Source organism: Castor canadensis, chromosome 3, assembly GCF_047511655.1.
Source record: "Castor canadensis chromosome 3, mCasCan1.hap1v2, whole genome shotgun sequence".
NCBI lineage: Eukaryota > Metazoa > Chordata > Mammalia > Rodentia > Castoridae > Castor > Castor canadensis.
Window position 1 is genome coordinate 144,186,658 of NC_133388.1, and position 19,330 is coordinate 144,205,987.

The 19,330-nt window shown below is 38.4% G+C and overlaps 2 protein-coding genes across 4 annotated transcripts in view; both read right to left on the reverse strand.

Annotated features, from left to right (window-relative positions):
* Impa1 (inositol monophosphatase 1) overlaps nucleotides 1-17,961 on the reverse strand; it is a 28,145-nt gene extending 10,184 nt beyond the window's left edge. The window contains exons 1-7 of one of the 3 annotated variants that reach the window (XM_074068766.1): nucleotides 17,840-17,961; nucleotides 10,983-11,190; nucleotides 7,583-7,648; nucleotides 6,995-7,128; nucleotides 4,672-4,776; nucleotides 3,169-3,214; nucleotides 442-550 (exon numbers count right to left, since the gene is read on the reverse strand). In XM_074068766.1, coding sequence (XP_073924867.1) covers nucleotides 442-550; nucleotides 3,169-3,214; nucleotides 4,672-4,776; nucleotides 6,995-7,128; nucleotides 7,583-7,645 — 457 coding nt within the window. In that variant the 5' untranslated portion in view covers nucleotides 7,646-7,648; nucleotides 10,983-11,190; nucleotides 17,840-17,961. Of the gene's footprint in view, nucleotides 1-441; nucleotides 551-3,168; nucleotides 3,215-4,671; nucleotides 4,777-6,994; nucleotides 7,129-7,582; nucleotides 7,649-10,982; nucleotides 13,412-17,839 lie in introns of those variants that run through there. The other 2 variants (XM_074068767.1, XM_020176719.2) reach the window with 2 other exon arrangements.
* Slc10a5 (solute carrier family 10 member 5) lies at nucleotides 11,457-18,469 on the reverse strand. Its single transcript, XM_074068765.1, has one exon. The coding sequence runs from the start codon at nucleotides 18,156-18,158 to the stop codon at nucleotides 16,851-16,853; it is 1,308 nt and encodes a 435-aa protein (XP_073924866.1). The 5' UTR covers nucleotides 18,159-18,469; the 3' UTR covers nucleotides 11,457-16,850.
* Between the last annotated feature and the right edge of the window lie 861 nt (nucleotides 18,470-19,330).

The window sequence follows — 19,330 nt, forward strand, 5'->3', positions numbered from 1 at the left end:
GGTACTTCAGCATTCAGGGATTTTGGTATCAACAGGAGGTCCTGAACCTATCTCACCCGCAGATACCAGGGGATAATTTTATACATACACATTTTACAATTTTCACCTTTAATATACTTTATTTTCAATTTATTGCCTAATAACTGATCCAGTGGCATCAATTCCACAAGGGGAGGAAGACAGACAGACAGGTAGAGAGACTGGTTGATCAATTTTCCTATCTCCACCACTTAAAAAAGTATGTTTGCTCAATTACATTTGCTTTCCCTGCTTCCACTATCACATTCAAAATTGAAGTCAAAATATAAAAGTAGAAAGAAAACAAACACAATTTATGACTCAGTTAATACTTGAATAATTCTATAGCTTAATACTTTTTTTAAATCTGTAAGATAGGAGGACAGAAAATTAACTGCACCAAAAATTGGAGAATGAACCTACCTTCTTGTTGTGAAACCTGTAGTTTCTGGCCATTACAAAAGGCACCTTTTCCTTTCCTGCCAGTATACATCTTATCTTCCACACAACTGTACACAACTCCAAATTCCATCTGCAGAGGAAAAAAAGTTTCTTTTACCAAATCGGTACTTGTTTTTCCTAATAACATAACAAGAATATCCAGTATTGCTGACTAATAATGTATTCAAAAGGCTAAACTGTGAGAAACTGAAAATGGTAATCTCTGGCCCTACTGCAGGTCATGAGACCTTCAATCCAGCACTCTCCTTCCACCCATGTCTAAATGTAGAGCTCCCACATTACCTCTCTACCTTAGTCTCGGGTGGAAACACTTTCTCATTTTTTATACTGACCACGTCCTCTTTTGTTGTGATAACTACTCATATCCATTCTCTGACAAACTGCTCCATCAGCCAATTCCTCTACCTTTACATTTCTCTTCTGGTACGTCCTTACCGAGTTTTTCCCTTCCTTGCTGCTGTGGTTTGAATGTCTATCCCCTCCAACACTCCTGTTGAAATGTAATACCTATGAATGGTACTGTGAGGTAAAGCCTTTAAAAGGTGATTGGGCCATGAGGGACCCAATCTACCACAGATTTGGGGACTGTGTTCTCTCTCATGGGTCTTTTCCCAATGAGGATTTAGCCTTCCTTCCCTCTAGAGGACGCAGCATGCAAAGCATCATCTTGATAGTCTCAGGAAAACACAGAACTTGCTAGAATTGACTAAAATTCCCAGTCCCCAGAACTGGCGCCAATATATTTCTACTTATTATAAATTACCCAGTCTCAGGTATTCTGTTATAGCTGTACAAACAATGACACTTACAAAACCTTCTTTCCCTTCACTATCAAAGAGTAGTCTACATGCTGGATCTTCTAATCCTATTAATGTTACAATTTGGGTTCTTCCCTTATCACTTATTCTTCTGTAACTCCTGGGCAAAGAGTATCAATGAACTCTTACTGACCAAATGTCTTACACAAAGAGTTGGAGACTGCTGGCCATCATCCACAGTTAATCTGATACTTCCATGTTTCTGATGTACTCTCTTAGTTGTGCCTCACTTGTGAGTCCATCTTAGAGTCATTATATTGGAACCTTCTTTTCTTCCCTAGCCCGTAAGAGTTATAAGCCTCAGGCCTTTTTTCCTTTTTCTATTGTTTCCATTTCCTTTTTAGCTCTTCAAATTCTTAGAGGTTGATCCTTAGTCCAGATATTCAGTTACCACCAATAACTCTGGTTCCATCAACCCTATCATCAGAGGTAAGAACTAATGCTTCAGAACTAGTTTTGCAGAAACTTCTCCAAGTTGTTCTGATTAAAATTCTTTTCTTTTTTATATGACAAACCTCTATTTTCCCAAGTGCCACTTCACACAGCGAACTTCTCTGGGTCCATCAACCCTATCATCAGAGGTAAGAACTAATGCTTCAGAACTAGTTTTGCAGAAACTTCTCCAAGTTGTTCTGATTAAAATTCTTTTCTTTTTTATATGACAAACCTCTATTTTCCCAAGTGCCACTTCACATAGCGAACTTCTAAGACCCTTTCTGTTGTGCAGCTTTCCTCAACTCACTATTGACAGAATTGCCCTCTTCTATCATCCACTGTATTTTTTTTTATGGTTCCACTACATATTCTTTACCTGTTCACATACCTGACTGCACCAAACTGTGAGTTCAATGGCAGGAACAGCATATAGCCCAGGGCTGATGACATGCTAAGTGTTCATTTAGCTCCTTTTGGATATTTTCACTGATTAAAACAACTCTGGGATAAAGCTTTCATTTGCACTAATTTGTATTTATTTATTTTCTTGTGGTTCTGCGGATTGAACTCAGGGTCTTCCATGTTGTTAGGCAAGTGCTCTACCACTGAGCTACACCTCCAGTCTTTTTTATTTCCAATTTCTTTAGGGGAAGGGGCACTGGAGTTTGAACTCAGGGCCTCAGCACTTGTCAGGCAAGAGCTCTACTACGTGAGCCACACCCCCAGCCCTTATTTTACTCAATTCTAATGTAATTCTTTTGATGTTTATTATAAAAGCATTCCTAGGCTCAAATTCCACGACTTCCATGAAGCATTGTATTTATTTATTTACTTATTACTAAATAACACAGGGACTCACACTTGCTCGGCAAGTGCTCAATCACTGAGTTGTGTTCTAGTCCTTTTGCTTTTAGTTTGTTTTTCAGATAATGTCTCATGCTAACTTTCCTTGGGACAGCTTTGGACTGGCCATGATCCTCTTACCTCTGCCTCCTATACAGCTGGCATTACAAGTGTGTGCCATGTCTTTAAGATAGGGTCTCGCTAACTTTTGCCTGGGTTAGCTTCAAACCATGATTCTCTTATCTCCACCTTCCAAGTAGCTGAGACTAGCTGTCCATGAAGCATTTTAGATCACATCAACTCCTATCATATCTGACTCTATCACATATATAATGTTGATTAGATACTAAGTTGTATTTCATTTACTTGTGGTTTTTTTTCCTTTCAACTCTTATTTCTTGGAAACATTAAATTTTCTTCACTACAAGTACATAAGGAAAATTTTAACAGTCATGTAGCATATTTTCAAAATAATGCAATTATATAAATTGAATGTAGAGACAAATCTGAATTGTTTTAGGGAAATACATTTACTCTGCCTTAGAAAGTAAGAGCAAGGTGTTTTATGAACCATACATTTAAAACAACATACCTTTTTATTTACAACAAAGCCAATCGAAACAGCTACAAAAGGAAATCTTTAAAAAAGAGAGACAAAACCCACAAATTTACCAAGACAGAACTTAATTTTAATAAAACTCATATTTTCATAAGTACTTATAAAATCACGAAGTCTCATCCCTCCCCCCTAAAAGATGCAAGAGTGTACAGTAAGTGAACATAGGGAAGAAGAAGGTAGCATGTGAACATATACATATGAACATATACATACAAACAGGATGCTTAAGAGACATGAGATGTGTATGAAAAGAGCCGTAAGAAACTAGTAACAACGATCATGTCTAGAAACAGACCCAGGTTAATGGGGGACAGAAAGAAGAAGACAATTTGTACTGCATGCCACTTTATTGCTTTCCAATGTCAAATGCCGTGAGTATAGTAACTATCTAAACTACTTTTTTTCAGAAAGTAAATTTTTAAAAATTTTGAAATTGATCAAGGTTAAAAAGAAAGGGCTCCTTTCTTTTTTCCCAGTCTGGATCCATGATAAACACAGTATTAAACAGAATAAATAAGTTGTTGCTACTTTCCTCTATTTCAACATCAAACTTTGCACTTCACATCTGAAAAGAAAACTGTTAGCCTCAGTGACTTCTATGTCTGCACAGGTGGTAACATTAGACAAAACTTTTAAATATTTAACACTAAGTTTTTATTTTAACAAAAAATAGGATCGAGCTGTACATACTAAATTGTTTCAATAGATCATATGCAGCTTCCTACGTTTAAAAGATACAATATTCTATCACATACAGACTCTACACAGCTACATGACTACTGCGATCCCAAACTAGGTACTTAGCTTAATTAACTCTTGTCAGAGGCTTTCTTCTAATGATAGTAACTGAGTTACAACATACTCACTCTGTGGCAGGTACTATAGCAAGTTCTTACATAAATGTACTACTCAGCGAGTTCAACAAGGAACAATTCTCTGAGGCAAATGACATTAATATGGCCATTTTCTAAGTATTTTTTAAAACTAAGGCTTAGAAAGGTTAACTAATTTGTCCAAAATCCCAAAGCAGCTAATAACAAAACTCCAGGATATTCAAGTCTTAAGTCTGTTACTCCTAAACCCATGTCCCTTTTAACACAGTTTTCTCTCTTGGACTGAACGAAGTAAGTTTATAAACAAAACTTTAATAGTGACCTTATTAATTTCTTTATTCATTTCAAAGCATTAATGTTGCTTCCTTAAATTTTTATATGGCTCCCACAGGATGAAAAAGAATGGTGAACTTTGCAGCAGAAGGTAAGTCCACAACTTTACCATTTCTTCACCATGACATTGGATGAAAGGTCTAAATATACAGTTGCTCTACAATTATGTTTTATATATACTTTCTCAGAATAAAGAAGCAGAAACAAATTACATGATTCCCTGAAGTGCATGTTTTCCTGAGCAGAATACTCTAAAGGTCCACCCAGTTGATATACAAACAGTAATTCTATTAAAAATTTAAAAACATACCTATGTACAAAGTTAGTTGTTCCGTCAATAGGGTCAATGATCCATGTGGGATTGTCGGTTAAGACACTTTTTTCCCCAGCTGCTACAGACTCCTCACCAATGAAGCTAAAAGAAAGAAAACACACACTCGTAATCTCTACATTGCTTTCAACAATTTTCAAACCACAACATTTCCTTAGCTAAAGTCTACTGTAAAACATAAGAAGGTTTGTACACTATCTTTCTACTGCTTCTCCCTTTTTCTTCCCATAAAAATTGATGTAAGTCACAGCACTTTATTTTATTTCTCTGAGACCAAAGGCATGTGAAATGTTATAGAAGTTAAAATTCTAAACTGCAATTCCAGGGTAAGTAATGGTACACACAACATACATACACATGCATCTGAAAAAGGCATTTGTTGCAAATGAGATCATTAAGGAAATGTGGTGATTTTTAAGTAAGCCCACAAATTCTCTCATACTTCTTATAAGATACAGAGACTCATACACCTTGTCTTGAGTGTGAGCTGGACACAGAGACTTGTTTCTAACCAACAAAATGAAGCAGAAGTGACAGTGTACAAGCTTTGGTGGCTAGTTTGCCAAATGGCTGGATGACTTCCATCCTATCACTATTTCTCCCTCCCTGCCCCAGGAGAAGACCGTGGCTATGTTGTGAGCTACTCTGAGCAGAGGCCCACATTATTAGGAACTGAGGGAAGTTGTCAGCAGAAAGCCCACCAGGAAGTGAAGTCTGCCAACAATTACAGAAGTGAATGGATCCTTCAGCACTAGTCAAGCTTCAAAATGAATGTAGCCTTGAGTTAAGTTTGACTGAAACTTCATGAGACCTTAGCCAGAACCATGCAGCTAAACTACTCTCATATTTCCAGCTCCAGTGAAACTCAGAAAATAAAAAGCTTGTTGTTTAGAGCTCTAAGTTTTTAGGGTAATGAGCTTTGCAATAATAGATACTACTAATACAGAGAACGGTAAATAAGTTATGAGAAAGCAAACCATTCACCAAAATTACTGTATGTACATGCCTTCCTAAAACATGCTATACAATAAATCTTTTGTAAATTTCATGAATGATGTTTGGGTTCATCTGCTTTCTACTTTTCTATTTTCTTTTATTTATTTTCTATTATTCAATACTGACTAATAATTATTTGCCATTTCTTTTTTTTTTTTTAATCTTTTTCTCTTACCTATAAACCTTTTTACTGGAGAAAGTATATTTAGCCATAATTTTAAATATGATTTTCTTCTCTGGTATCACTAGAAAGAAGTACAGAATGACAGTGCAAAGACATTAAAATGATAACAATGCATTTGTTTTTCAGGCTGGAGATCAATTCAGGGCCTTGCACATGCTAGGCAAATGCACTGCCACTGAGCTACATCCCCAGCTCTTAGTCTTTTGAGATACGGCCTGAATGCGTGGCCTAGACTGGCCTGAAACTCCTAATATTTCTGCCTCCATCTCCCAAGTGCTGGAATTAGAGGTGTACACACACAACCATGTCTAGGTGATGACAACATTTCAACTATATTTCTGCTGTGAGAAAACACTGATTTTAGAGTGTTCTCTCAAACTTCCTAAAGCTACCACTTCTCTACTATATAAAGAAATCTGCAATGCAGAGAATATAATTGAGCTTTCCAATCATGCCTATGGCAGACATTTGCTTCCCACCGTCTAAAAACATTATCTCTCTTTCTCTGTTTTACTTTTTGTTGCTGTTGTTGTTTGGGTTTTTTTTGTAGTACTAGAACTTGAACCCATGGAATCTCACATGTTAGGCTCTACCACTGTAGCCACACCCCAAGCCCTTTTCATTTTGTATTCTGTTTCTGAGTGAGAGAGGGTCTCACTAACTTTACCTGGGCTGGCCTGGAACTTGCAATCTTCCTGTCTCTACCTCCAGAGTAGCTGGGATTACAGGCATGAAGTACCACCCCCAGCCCAAGCATTCCTCTTACTATAAAGTAATCTAAACATTCCCTCTTCTGATCCCTGGCACCTTAAGCACAGGCAAACAACCTATCCTCAGCAACCACATGTTCCTGCTCAGGATTTGTTATCTTACACTAATGAGGTAAAGATACAAGGTAGGCTACAAAGTATTCAAAACCATTAGTCAAGAGCAAGGCCACCATGCATCCTAAGCCATGGTTTCTGTGTCATCTATAGGTAAGAGTTCTTCTCCCCATGATATTGATACCTCAAAATAAGGTTAACTAAAGTCAGGTTCTGTGTCTAGCATTAAAAGTTTTGCCTCATACAATAACTCTAACCTAGGGCTTATTTTATCATTTGAAATCGATATAATAAATACCTGTGAGATGGATACTTTTCCTTTATGGAAGAGATGAGCATTTTTTCAACTTTTTGGTCAGTAGCAGTTACCAAATCAGCTGGAGAACTTTTAATCATAACATTCATTTCATGTTTTAGAGCTTCACAAATCACCTAAAAAGCGATGAGAAAAGGTGTAAGTTATTTTAAATCAAACAAAAAGATAAAAACACAAATGGTTTAAGATACTCAATCTATCTTACATGACAGTCTTGAAAATTTCTTACAAAAATGTCTCTAAAACAAGACATTTCATGGTTATGACCTTCTAGGTACAAAATTATATAATCTTACATCCTATTTTGGATTCACAACTGTCATCACAAAAAAGCTTAATGATAGAAAATTGGAGTATCAGGTTGAGTATATGTTCAGTGATAAGAGCACTTGCCTAGCATGTGTGAGGCCCTCGGTTCCAGAAAAAAGAAATGGAAAAGACAACAAAAGGAATTTTCACTCTATTTAAAGCATTTAGCAAAATGAAAACAGATGTAAATTAATCAAAATATGCATTGTATTTAACAGGGCAACCATGACACCCATCACATATAGCTGATGTAGTTCATACCTCTCCAGCTTGTCTTGCTAGGGTGACTGCATAATCCATGCACTCCTGCCAAGGATCAGCCATCTTCTGAATATAGTCAACACAGATAAGCACAAAGTGGTTACAAATCTCCAGAAGTTATAATTAGAGACCAGTTAGTTCACAAAAGCATCTCAATTAGCAACAGACGTTTATTTCAGGATTTACCACCTTCCCTATTAGAGTTCAATTTTTGCCCCCCAGGATTTACTTGTGAACCCAGTAAAACTCATTCTGTGCCTAATACTTCATTCTATTGCAGAAATATTTTCATAACAAAAAATTCCCAGTACCCATATCCACAGTACCAAAAAAAAAAAAAACCAGAAAAAAAAGCTAATAATAGGTTTATGATGGAGAATAAAGCAAAAATAAGAGAAAAAACACTGGGAACACTGAAATTAAAGACACTCTGAAGGCAAAGGAACAAAAGGTATATACACTAATCATTGAATACCACACAGATGCTTTATACATGTGATTTTTTTAAAATAAATTTGTAAATATGAAAATTTTTAGCCTTAGAGATGAGAAATAATTTGCCTCATGTTATATAACCAGATGACAAAGACACATTTTTAAACTTCTGATTTTAAAATCCAATGGTCTTTTGATTACAACATTCTGAGATATCAGGAATAAAAATATAATAAAAAGGCAAAAATGAAATTTACTGACCAAGAGTCAGAGAGAAGAAAAATACAACATAGTTTTGTATTTTCTGACCTGTCCACTTTCCACTGACTTCTGATGGCTCACCACTGGCTCTAGCACTCTAAAACCTGTACTCAGCACGGGAAGCATTGGAAGCTGTCATGCTCAGAACATGGGGCACTCTGTATGAAGTAATCTAACCTTTCCTTCTTTACAAATAAGAATAACTGACACGGAGTTACATCTTGAAAAGTACTCAAAAATCTCTATCCAGCTGTTCACATTACAGGACTCGAAAGGGGATAGAGCAGGGGACAGGACAAAGAATAAATACAGTGAGTTTCTCCTGAGTGTTTTTTCTTCTTCCCCTCTTTCCCGTTTTTTTTAAGACCAGGGTCTCACTGTGTAGCCCAGGCTGGCCTAGAACTTGTGATTGTAGTTCCTCAGTCTCCCAAGGGCTGGAATTACAGCAGTGCACCATCATGCCCAGCACCTTTTCTTCTTGATATAAGCATTTACATAATTTTTAAAGGATGTTAATTTTTTTGAGTTATTTAAGTAACTCCTTAAAGATCTTAAAGAATGGCTTTGAAGCTTTTGTCCATTCCTCCCCCTATTCCACTATTCTTGTGTCATAACTAGAGGTTCTCACAACTGTCTGCTTCCTTACCCGAAACTTTGTTCAAGTCACCCACACTCCACCTTCTGAGAGCACAATATAACTCCTATCAATTCATCAAAGCCAATTTCAAAGGCATCTTCTAGTGATTCTTCAGCAAGAAGTTGTTTAATCATTCAATAGATTATTTGCTAAATACCTGTAATATGCTATATACAATAGCTCCACGTGAAAAACAAGGTCTAGTTCACACTTTCTTTCTAGTGGGGAGTCAGGTGTTAATCACAAATGTAATAAATGCTAAGTAGAAGAAATAGAATGTGTACCTACAACAGGGAGCTGTCACCAGACTTAGGCATCAGAGGTTCCTCTGAGAACAGGATTGAATCCAGATATGAAGGACAAGTAAAAAGGCATTACCAGGTCTGGAGGTGTGGCTCAAGTGGTAGTGCATGTGCTTTATAAGCACAAACCCCAAACCCCAAACCCCAGTTCTTCAAAGAGCGGGGAGAGAGAGAGAGAAAAAGAGAGAGAGAGAGAGACATTAACTCAACTGCAGGATTATACAAGAAGAGTAACTCAAAAGGTCCAAGTGGGATACCTCAGAGATCAAGGGAAATGGTAAGAGATAAGGCTGGGAGAGGTAGTAGGGATCATCCTTTACAGGCCTTAGAGATAACATTTTATTTGAGAGTTATGAGGAATCATTTCATTGTGGCTACTGAACAAAATGGATTGAACAGAATGGAGGGAAGAGCAAAGGTCAGATTTAAATTCAAGGTGTAATAGTTACCCAATGGCTGGTTTAAAGCTGGGAAGGGAGTTTTCATAGGCAAATTGAGAGTATCTGCACTGGGAGATAAAACTGACAGGAATTGGTAATAGATCAGATACAGGGTAAATGAGTTCAATGATGCCCAGATCCCCTACTTTGGCAACTGAATGGATAATGATAGCACCTACAGAAAAAGGGAGCGATGGAAGAATTAACTTCAGTATTTAGATAGGACACAGAAAGATAAAAAATTCAATTAGTGTGTGTATGTGTGTGGGGGTATTCCTATGTGAAATCAAAAGGCAATGTCGATTAGCTGAAGTATATATCGATCCTGAGGTCAAAGAGGTATACCTGCACAAATAAATATGCAAGCCATTTGAATAGGCAGCAACTGCGGTTCTGAGTGAGAATGACATTTCTGGAGCCTTGCCCTGGAAGAACTCATAACACGGTTTCATTTTTACAGCACTCAGCAATGTCTTCCCTATATTTTAGTGATTTGTATATGTGCTATATCTTCTCAACCAGTTTGAGGACATTTCTTGATGAAAATAGGCTGACGAAAAGAGAAACTCTTGAGATGTCCTAAAATTAATTACAAGGCCCAAAAGATGGAAGAGATAAGGGAAATTAGTTAACAGTTGGGGGTGGGGTGAAACCAACAAAAAGACTGTTTATGCTGAAACCCCAAAACACTCTTAGCTCTAGGCCCCAGGGGCACCTTCCAACTAGCGCTTAGCTTTACTGCTGGTAGTTTTTCCAAACTTGCCCCCAGACCTGGTCCTGTTTGTGGCTAGTATCTCTAAATGGCTCAATAAATTCTTTCACTTCAGAGACCTCTTGGTCTCCAGAATTTGAGTTTCTCAGGGGCTGTGTTGTATTTACCTTGGATTTCCTCAACCCGTAAGTAGTCTAAAACGTTCCCCACCGTTTTTGTCCTGAGCAGCCTCCCCGGGGTGGGCGCCTCGCCACTTTCTGCACGATGGCGAGTAGCCCTGCCCATCACTTACACCGTGGCTATGTGATCAGGGGAAGTGCCAGGTCTCTCTGGGCTACTTCCAAACTGGCAAATTGCAAATCCGGCAATTCTTCTACATAAAACGCCTAAAGGACTAAGTGAGATCGCGTGGGCGGAACCGCTACAGGAACGTCCAGCCCGTTTCTGGCGTCACTCGGCGGGGCTCTGGATAACACCGCACTGATAGGTGGCCCAGCTGCGGCTCGGCCGGGGCGCTGGCCCCGCTCCACCACCCACGCCGGCCGCCCGCCCGCCACCCAGCCCGGCTGTGCGCGCCCTCGCCGAACCCACCCGGAGAAAAAAGCCGCCTCACCTTGGGATGGGGGCCGCCCCGCTCGCTCCGCAGCCGGTCTTATCCAGAGTTCAGATCTTCCGGAGATAGAGGGTCGGCCTGGTACAGGAAGTCCCGCCTCCTCGAAGCATTCCGGCGGGGCGGGGCTAACTCGGTCACGCCCACTGCTGGAGTGGAACCCCGCCCCGAGCTGCGCCGCTGGGAATCCCCTGCTTTGCTCTGCCGCTTCCTGTCCAGACTTGGCACGTGAGATTTGGCTACTTCACCTCTGGCTTTTGTCCCTTCCTGTCTTCTCTAAGAACCCCTTCCCTCTTTATTTTGCCAAATTCTTTCATCTTCTACTCGTTCATGTCCTCCCACATTCCTTTCTTCTTCGCATTCTCTCATTTATTTCCATGCTACAACTTGGCAAAATATGAATTGCAGCTATGACTACTTTTGTGCAGCTCTTATTTGCTAAACCTGTACTAGGTAAATCTAAAGTCGGTTTTGTTCTTTTTTTTTTTTTTTTTTTTTAATAATTGATTACCTGAACGGACTGCTTCTCTTCTCTTCTCAATATAATTCTTTTGGATGCCATTTATTAAGGGTTTACTGTGCCTCGGGTAGTTGTGCTTTGCACGTGACGCGCAAGTGCTCTGTCACTGAGCTCTGCATCCCCAGCCATTAATTTTTTAGATAGGGTTTCCTGTGTAGCCGAGGCTGACATAGACTCCGTATCCATTCACTCCCCCTCTGGACTGCTGGAATTACAGCTATGTACTACCACATCCGCAGCCATTGTGTTTTTATATGCAGTATTTAATTTAAACGTTGCAACAGTTACATAAAGGTATGATTCTCTTCATCATGCATATGAGGAACTGAGGCTTAGAGAGATGTTAAGTGGTTTGTCCGCAGACAAACCAGAGCTTTGTGCCAGAGAAGAGAGTGGAACACACTGACTCCAAAGTCCACGTGCAGGGAATATATACATGGTACAATACGGTTGCATTATATCAGGTACAAGGACTAGTCTATTATCCTTAAAACGTTTCCTTTTCATGAAATATCATATATTACCACAATGTAAAAAGTGCTGCACAAATGTCCTAGCCACAACAGGACCAGAAAACTGGGTTATTTGGGTCCTTGCTTATGAAGTGATTATTTCTTTTACTTTAATCTAGACAAGAAGTTATTGCCACTGAAACATGTTTCAAAGATGAATTGTGTGAACCGTGGAACCAATTCTGAAACTCACAAAGAGCCAGAAACTTGTCTTTGTTCTTCTGAATAATGACACCTTAGGAATCTGATTTGAATACCTCTTTTTGTGTATCAAGTGATACTTTTGTTTTCTTGATGCATTTGAAAAGCCTTCAGATACTAGTTTTTTGAGTCTTCATTATCAAACATGTTAAAATTAAAATCTTAAAAATACATGCTGACAAGTGTGGGCTCTTAACCAAATGAAATTTCCAAGTATTTTCAGAAATGTCATAAAAGTCATCTTTAAATCTCTTATGAGTGAAAATATTCCCACTGCTTTGGCAAAGCTGCTGAAACCAGGGTAAGCAACTTCAAGTAAGAAAAAGGATCAAATATCTTCTTCATTCAAATTAAAACCATTGCAAACTTCCTATGTCAGATGAGCAGGAAGTCTAGTTTTTTTTTCCTAGAAACCTTCTTGTTACATCATAGTTGTTCTCAGGTAACTTAGTTTTGTTTTTTTTTTTTTCAGTCCAAAGAGGCCATTCTGCTTCCCAATGCCTCCTGAGAATAAAGGGATGAATCTGCCAGTGCATAGTGGAGTCTGGTGTTCAGATTCTATTATAACAGTATGGTACACTAATGCCACAATCCAAAAGATCTCTACTGGATATTGTGAAAATTATTCAGATGGCTTCAGAGACCTCAGTACATGATAAGAGAAAACCTCTGAGATGTTAAAAAAAAGAAAACCATAAAACAAACTGTTCCACATTTCCTAAACATATGATGAAACCCTTGAGGACTATAAAGTCAAAATTCAATAAAGAATTAACTATTAACTAAGATTTAAAATTATCAAAGTTACATATACAATGTGCAGCTGCTCAGGGGTGGGGCCTCCAGGAGTGAGCTAATAAAATGTCATGTTTTGATATAAAGTAAATTGCAGTTGCAAACATTGGTTAAGACTTCTAACATGCCCCTGAGTGGTTACAGCTTCCCAGTCATAATGTATATCACAGAGTTATTATTTTCGAAATCGTATATCATAAAATCATCCATCTTAAAGCACTGGAAAGAATCTTAAAAATAAGAACAAAATCTGATCCAACAGCCTGTTTTATACTTCTCAATCTTTAAGAAATAATAACTTGGGTAACTTCATCCCCATCCAAAATTTCAGACCAATTTTATTATGCAAAAATCTATGAAACACATATAAAAGAAATAAAATATATTCAAATTTTCATCCATGTACTTTCAATTGCTTTATAAACTATAATGTTATTGAAGTAAGCATAGAGTAACAATAATAATGGAGTTGGGAGATGGCCCAAACAATCTATACATATGTGAGTAAATGTAAAAACGATAAAATAAAAAATAATAATAGCACTAGAGTTGACTATGAATTGGGCATTATTTGGAGAATCTTGCTCATGTTATTTAATTTTCACAATGATGTCCTGAGGTAGGTACTGTCATTATCCCTACTTCCTACTTGAATTTAGGCATAGAGAGATTAAATAACATACCACTGTCACCACTGGGAAGTTAACAGCTGAAATTTCAGACCTAGGCATAGGCTGTGGAGTATATGATCCTGACCTTTGCAGACATTACTGACAATTTAAAAAAATGTCTAGTGAAAAAAATAACTAGTGAGCATCTATTCTGTTCAATGCATTGTGCAAACAATATCAGAAATTCAAAAAATAATATGTGGTCCCTGCCCTCAGAGGCTCATGTTTTGGTTGTTGCCTTAATTAGAAAGCAGTAGCAATTAGTCTCATCATCCTGAATGGTCTTCACTTTACCCCATCATGGTGCTAGGTCCTGGACCATAAAATTGGGTGTTAGTTCTATGCCAGAATCACAGACTTACAGTTAGTAAATATCTTAAACTTCAATTGAATCTCTGTATCTTACAGATTGACAACTGACGTGTAAAGAAGTATCATGAGGTTAATGAAATAAAGTACAACCAGAAGAGCAGGCCTCCTGTCGCTCAGTTATTAAACTATGTTCACTAAATGAATGTAAGTTAAGTTTGCACAAATTTATTTATATGTTAAACCTCTAAGTAGATAAATCTATTAAAAGGAGTAAAATACTCCAGATAGGCAATTATTACTGTATAAATTGGACTAATCATCCACCATCATACATAAGAAAGAAGAACCTTAGTTATCAGTTGGCAAAATTCCCTATTGTTATGGGCAAGAACAACACTGATAAGAAAATGTTAAAAATTTAGGCTCCATACTTTGTTATCAAAGTGATATTTTAAATGAGTAGTAGATATATTCAGGTCAAAAGTTTAAACCCTATGGCTGGGGATGTAGCTCAGTAGTAGAGTGCTTGCCTAGCATGTACAAGGCCCTGGGTTTGATCCCTAGCACTGCCAAAAACAACAACAACAAAAAATTAAACTGATAAAATAATAATATTAGTTAATACTGTACACTTTCTGTTTGCTCTTCTAAGCATATTACACATACGACCTCATTTAACTCCCAGGACAATCTGATGAAGTTGACGCTATTATCTCAATTTTTCAGATGAAGAAGCTGCACTGGAGAGAAATTAAATAATTTTCTCACAACTATAGGACTAGGAAATAAGAAAAACAGAATTTGTAAGAGTGATATTTCTTCTTGATGCCATACCTTCTTTGTAGAAGAATATGGACAGGACTTAGATACTAAAAATTTCTACTAAAAATTTCTGAATATTTTGTTGTGTTTTTTTTTTTTAGTTTTGGGGACTGAACCCAGGGCCTCAAGCATGCTAGGAAAGCCCTCTACCATTGCCACATCCCAAGCCTAAGAGTGAGAGTTGTTTTTTTTCTTTGAAAGCACACTCACATTTAAGTTTTAGTCTGTGCTTCAACACTTCACTTGAAGTGTTGTGCTAGGCATTATAAGAAATATGAAAATAAAAAAGCATGATTCTGATACCCAAAGATTGACAGCAAAATATGAAGCATACAACAGAAACAAAAATAGCTTTAAAACAAGTCTGGTTGACTCACACAAACAGAGGCATATTCATGAGATACTAAGTCATTCTGCTTGATTTGAGCAAAGGCTTATGTGTAAATAGATGGAGGCAGGGCCTGGTGGTTCACACTGTAATTTGAGACAGAGAATCTCTAGCTCAAGGCAAGCTTTGGTGACATAGTGAGACACTGTCTCAAGAAAAAAGAAAAAAAGCTGGGCGTCTGTGGTTCATAGCTACTCAGGAGGCAGAGATCAGGAGGGTCGCGGTTTGAAGCCAGCCCAGGCAAATAGATTGAGAGACCCTATCTCAATAAAACCCTTCGCAAAAAGGGGTTGGCAGAGTAGCTCAAGTGGTAGAGAGCCTGCCTAGCTAGTGTGAGGCCCAGAGTTCAAACCCCAGTGCTGCCAAAAAAAGATTTAAAAATGGGAGAGGAGAACAAACTGGAAAACTAGATTAAGGTCAGAGTAGAGAATTGGCAAAAAGGCTCCTTGCAGAGAGATTACATAATCAAAGTTAGGTTCTTTCTAAGATCAATCTAATAGTGATCTTGGAGAATAGACAGAGGTCAAGAGCCAGTTTGGAAAGGTTTAGGGGAAAAAATACAGGGTGGAACAAAAGTGATGGCATTGGGAATGGAGAGGAAAGATACAGTTTCCTGTAACTTTACAGGAAACTTTTTGTAATAACTAAGTTAGCTATTAAAAAAAAAAAAAAGAGGTAAGCTGAACGCCAGAGGATTGCACCTTACTGAGAGAGAATTTGAACGATCTTAATAACCAGACGCTAGTGGCTCATGCCTGAAATGCTAGCTACATATGTTACGTTTCCTGCTCTAAAGAAACTCAAAATATATCAGGGCTACTGGCAACTAGAATTAAATATTTTAGAAGACTAGGAGCTGGGCACTGGTGGCTCACGTCTGTAATCCTAGCTACTCAGGAGGCAGAGATAAGGAGGATCACTATTCTAGGCCAGCCCTGGCAAATAGTTTGTGAGACCCTAGCTCTGAGATACCCAACACAACAGAGGGCTGGCAGAGTGGCTCAAGTGTTGGAGCACCCTGCCTCACAAGCATGAGGCACTGAGTTCAAACCCCAGTACCTCCAAAAACAAACAAACAAAAAACAAAATAAAAGAGGAGAGAAAGAAAAGGGAGAAGAGATGACTCTGTTTCGGAATAAATGGCAATGCCCTGGGTGGGGGGTATGGAAGACAGGAGGGTGTGGGGTTATGAAAGCAAGGATGCTGCATTTAGTTTAAACATGTGAATTCTGATGCACCAATGAGAACTCCAAATAGGAACTTACATATTCATTCAGTGAGTGAGCATTTACGAAATGTCTACTACTAGGACATTTCTTCCTTTAGTACTTGGGATATATTGTACTAATTACATATTTCTATTGCCTTTTTTTCATTTAAGGGTAAAATGTCCTATTCATATCCTACTCTATAAAATATTCCCAAACTAACACAATGGAAAAAGATGTCTCCTTCCTCTGAACTCCTACACATTTTATTGTATCGCTCATTTGATGCTTAGCATGTGTGATTATATATACTCTTCCTGCCCTCCCCTCTACCAAATTTTTAACCAGATCATAAGTGGCTTGAGAGCAGTTATTATTTTATACATTTTTGCAATCTCCCATATTACCTAACCCAGAGTAGGATTTCCGTAGTGATTTAATTTTAGACTAGGGGAACTCTTTTATCTCCTGTGATATGGATAGCTCTTTTCTTAGCCTTGTAAACCAGAAGGATCAGCAACATTTCACATCCAGAACACATAGCAACTGTAAAAGGAGCCACGGAAGCTAAGTCTGCCTTGGACTGTGAAAAAGAGAGCTGAATAATGGCAAGGGCTAAGAAACTATTTAACATCCCACTTTCAATAGCAACTGTCTTACAGACAGGAAAAGGCAGCAGACAAACTTTAGCAAAGCCATACCCAAATGACAAGCCCAAAGCAGGAACTAAGAGACCCAAAAGAAGCACTTCCAGGCTAGCAATTCTTAGAAACACTGATCCCATTCTGAATGTCAAATAAATCCCTGCAAACATTAAGATGAAACTCAGGGGTCGGATTATTCTCTCTAAGAGATTGGCTTTTTCTGGTATCCTATGCTTGATGACTATTCCAACTGATATTGGGATAAGTATGAAAAGGAGCGTTGATACAATTTTAAAAGTAGGAGCATGAAATATGCCTGATAAACCTAATATTCTACTATATAAATAAGAATTGACAGGCATCATTATCAGGGCGAATAATGTTGACGTGCAAGTCATCAAAATGGCCAAAGTGACATCTCCTTCAAGAAGTAAAGCAAAGAGATAACCCCCACCCCCACCTGGGCATGTGCAGGTCATCACAAACCCAAAAGCTTGTGCTTCAGGCAAGGCCAAAATCTGAGACAAAAGAAAACCACAAAATGGCATAAGAAAAAACTGTGTAACTACCCCAAGAATTACTGGCAAAGGTCTCTTCCATACTGTTTGAAGCACATGGAATTCAATCTTGCAACCAAAAGCACACTTATTTAGCAGTATCATTGGTAAAATAAGCAGGAGGATATTTCTATCAACTTGCATAGATGCCTGCAAAAGTCTACCTTTTGTATGCTTGCGCACTTTGACTTTGACATCCTTTATTTCTTCAATGAGTCTTTCTTGCCTACCTTCAGAATCCCAGAGTTGAATGGTCAAATTTGTCTCTCCTTCTTGATCTGTCATTAAGTTTATGGTAAAGTTTGTAATATCCAATGAGGTCTTGGTCACATTCACCACGTGCAGTATCTTAGGATCTTCTAATTGGACAAAGAGGTAGCTGGAGTTAGGCCCTTTATCTTTGTAACTTGACTTTATAATGACGGTTTCTTCAGTCTTTTCAAAAAATAGTATTTCAGTCTTTTCTATCCATAGAAAACCAAGAGATGACTTCCTTGCTTCTCCCAGAGTTACAAACAAAAGAAGGATCATAAAAAGTTTTCTGGTCATTTTGAACACACGAATAAATCATGAATGCCAAAATCATTTTTTAAAAATGAACAAACATTTTTTGTACAGGAATTCAGTGATCACGTAGGCTGAGTTAGGTAACAGTTGTTTTGCTGGATCAAAGTCCAAAAGGAGGGACTATTGTACTTTGCAAAGGAATATAATCCTGTCTAGAGTGACACAACCTGTTTAACTTGAAGTTAAGAAAACTTAAAGCCAAGGCAATTAACCAGTTCACAAACAGAAAATTAAACTCTTTTCTCCTGACTTTCTCATTTCTGCTAACCAAAAAAATAGCCCAATTTACCTGAGAGAATCAACTAAAGTTAGGTCTTTTCTGTCAAAGGAGTTAATGTATAACTATCACTGTGTAGAGGCCAGTAACCTACCTGAATTGCTGCCTACATTCTTTGTGAAATGTTGCTTGACCTTGCAAGGTTCTTGAGGTCAAAGAAAGAGCTGCTTTTTGCCAGATGCCCTAATCTCAAACTGCTTGACCTGTCTTTTCTGTAGCTTAATCAAACCACTATCATCTTTTTTTGAGTTTCATATTCCTGAGACAGTTAGGTGCCAGTGTCGAAGTGTTGCAGGCTGGGATCCAAGGTCCTTGTCTTCACAGGCCAGGGAACTGGCTCGTGAGGCAGCTGAATGATAAGCCAAAGCTGGTGTATAAAGTAGGATTTATTAGAGAGAAAGGAAAGGCTACAGCTAGAGAAGTGTAGCGGAGCCCGGAAGCTGGTAACTCCCTGCTCAGGTGAAGTCTGGGGCTTCTTAAGGATGCTTTAACTCTGGGTTAGGGTATCAGTTAGGTGGGTTTTTTCTATTGGCCGTGTATTTGCATGTGGGCCTTCTTAGATGAGCTGGTCTATTTGTCCCTTATTGTGGGGGGGAGACAATCTTGAGAGCATTTTGTTTATCATCCCCATTGCAGATTTGTGAGACCCTGTATCTCTTCCTCAGGGTGCAAGAATGCAGATTTATAACTCCTTCTCAGAGTGTAGGGTTCATGGTGCTATCCATGGGGAATGGGCTACTTACTCATCTGCCTTAGTTATCCTGACCCAACAAATCCCCCTCTGAGACAAGCACCCAACTGCTGTTGGGGAGAGGGGCGATGACTCATCTAGCTGATTCGTGCTGACAATGGGATGATGGGGGCGGGGGGAGGTGGT

Bases quoted from the DNA above. Each gene is read 5' to 3' on its own strand.
- Slc10a5 (XM_074068765.1), bottom strand. From the start codon at position 18,158: ATGACCAGAAAACTTTTTATGATCCTTCTTTTGTTTGTAACTCTGGGA.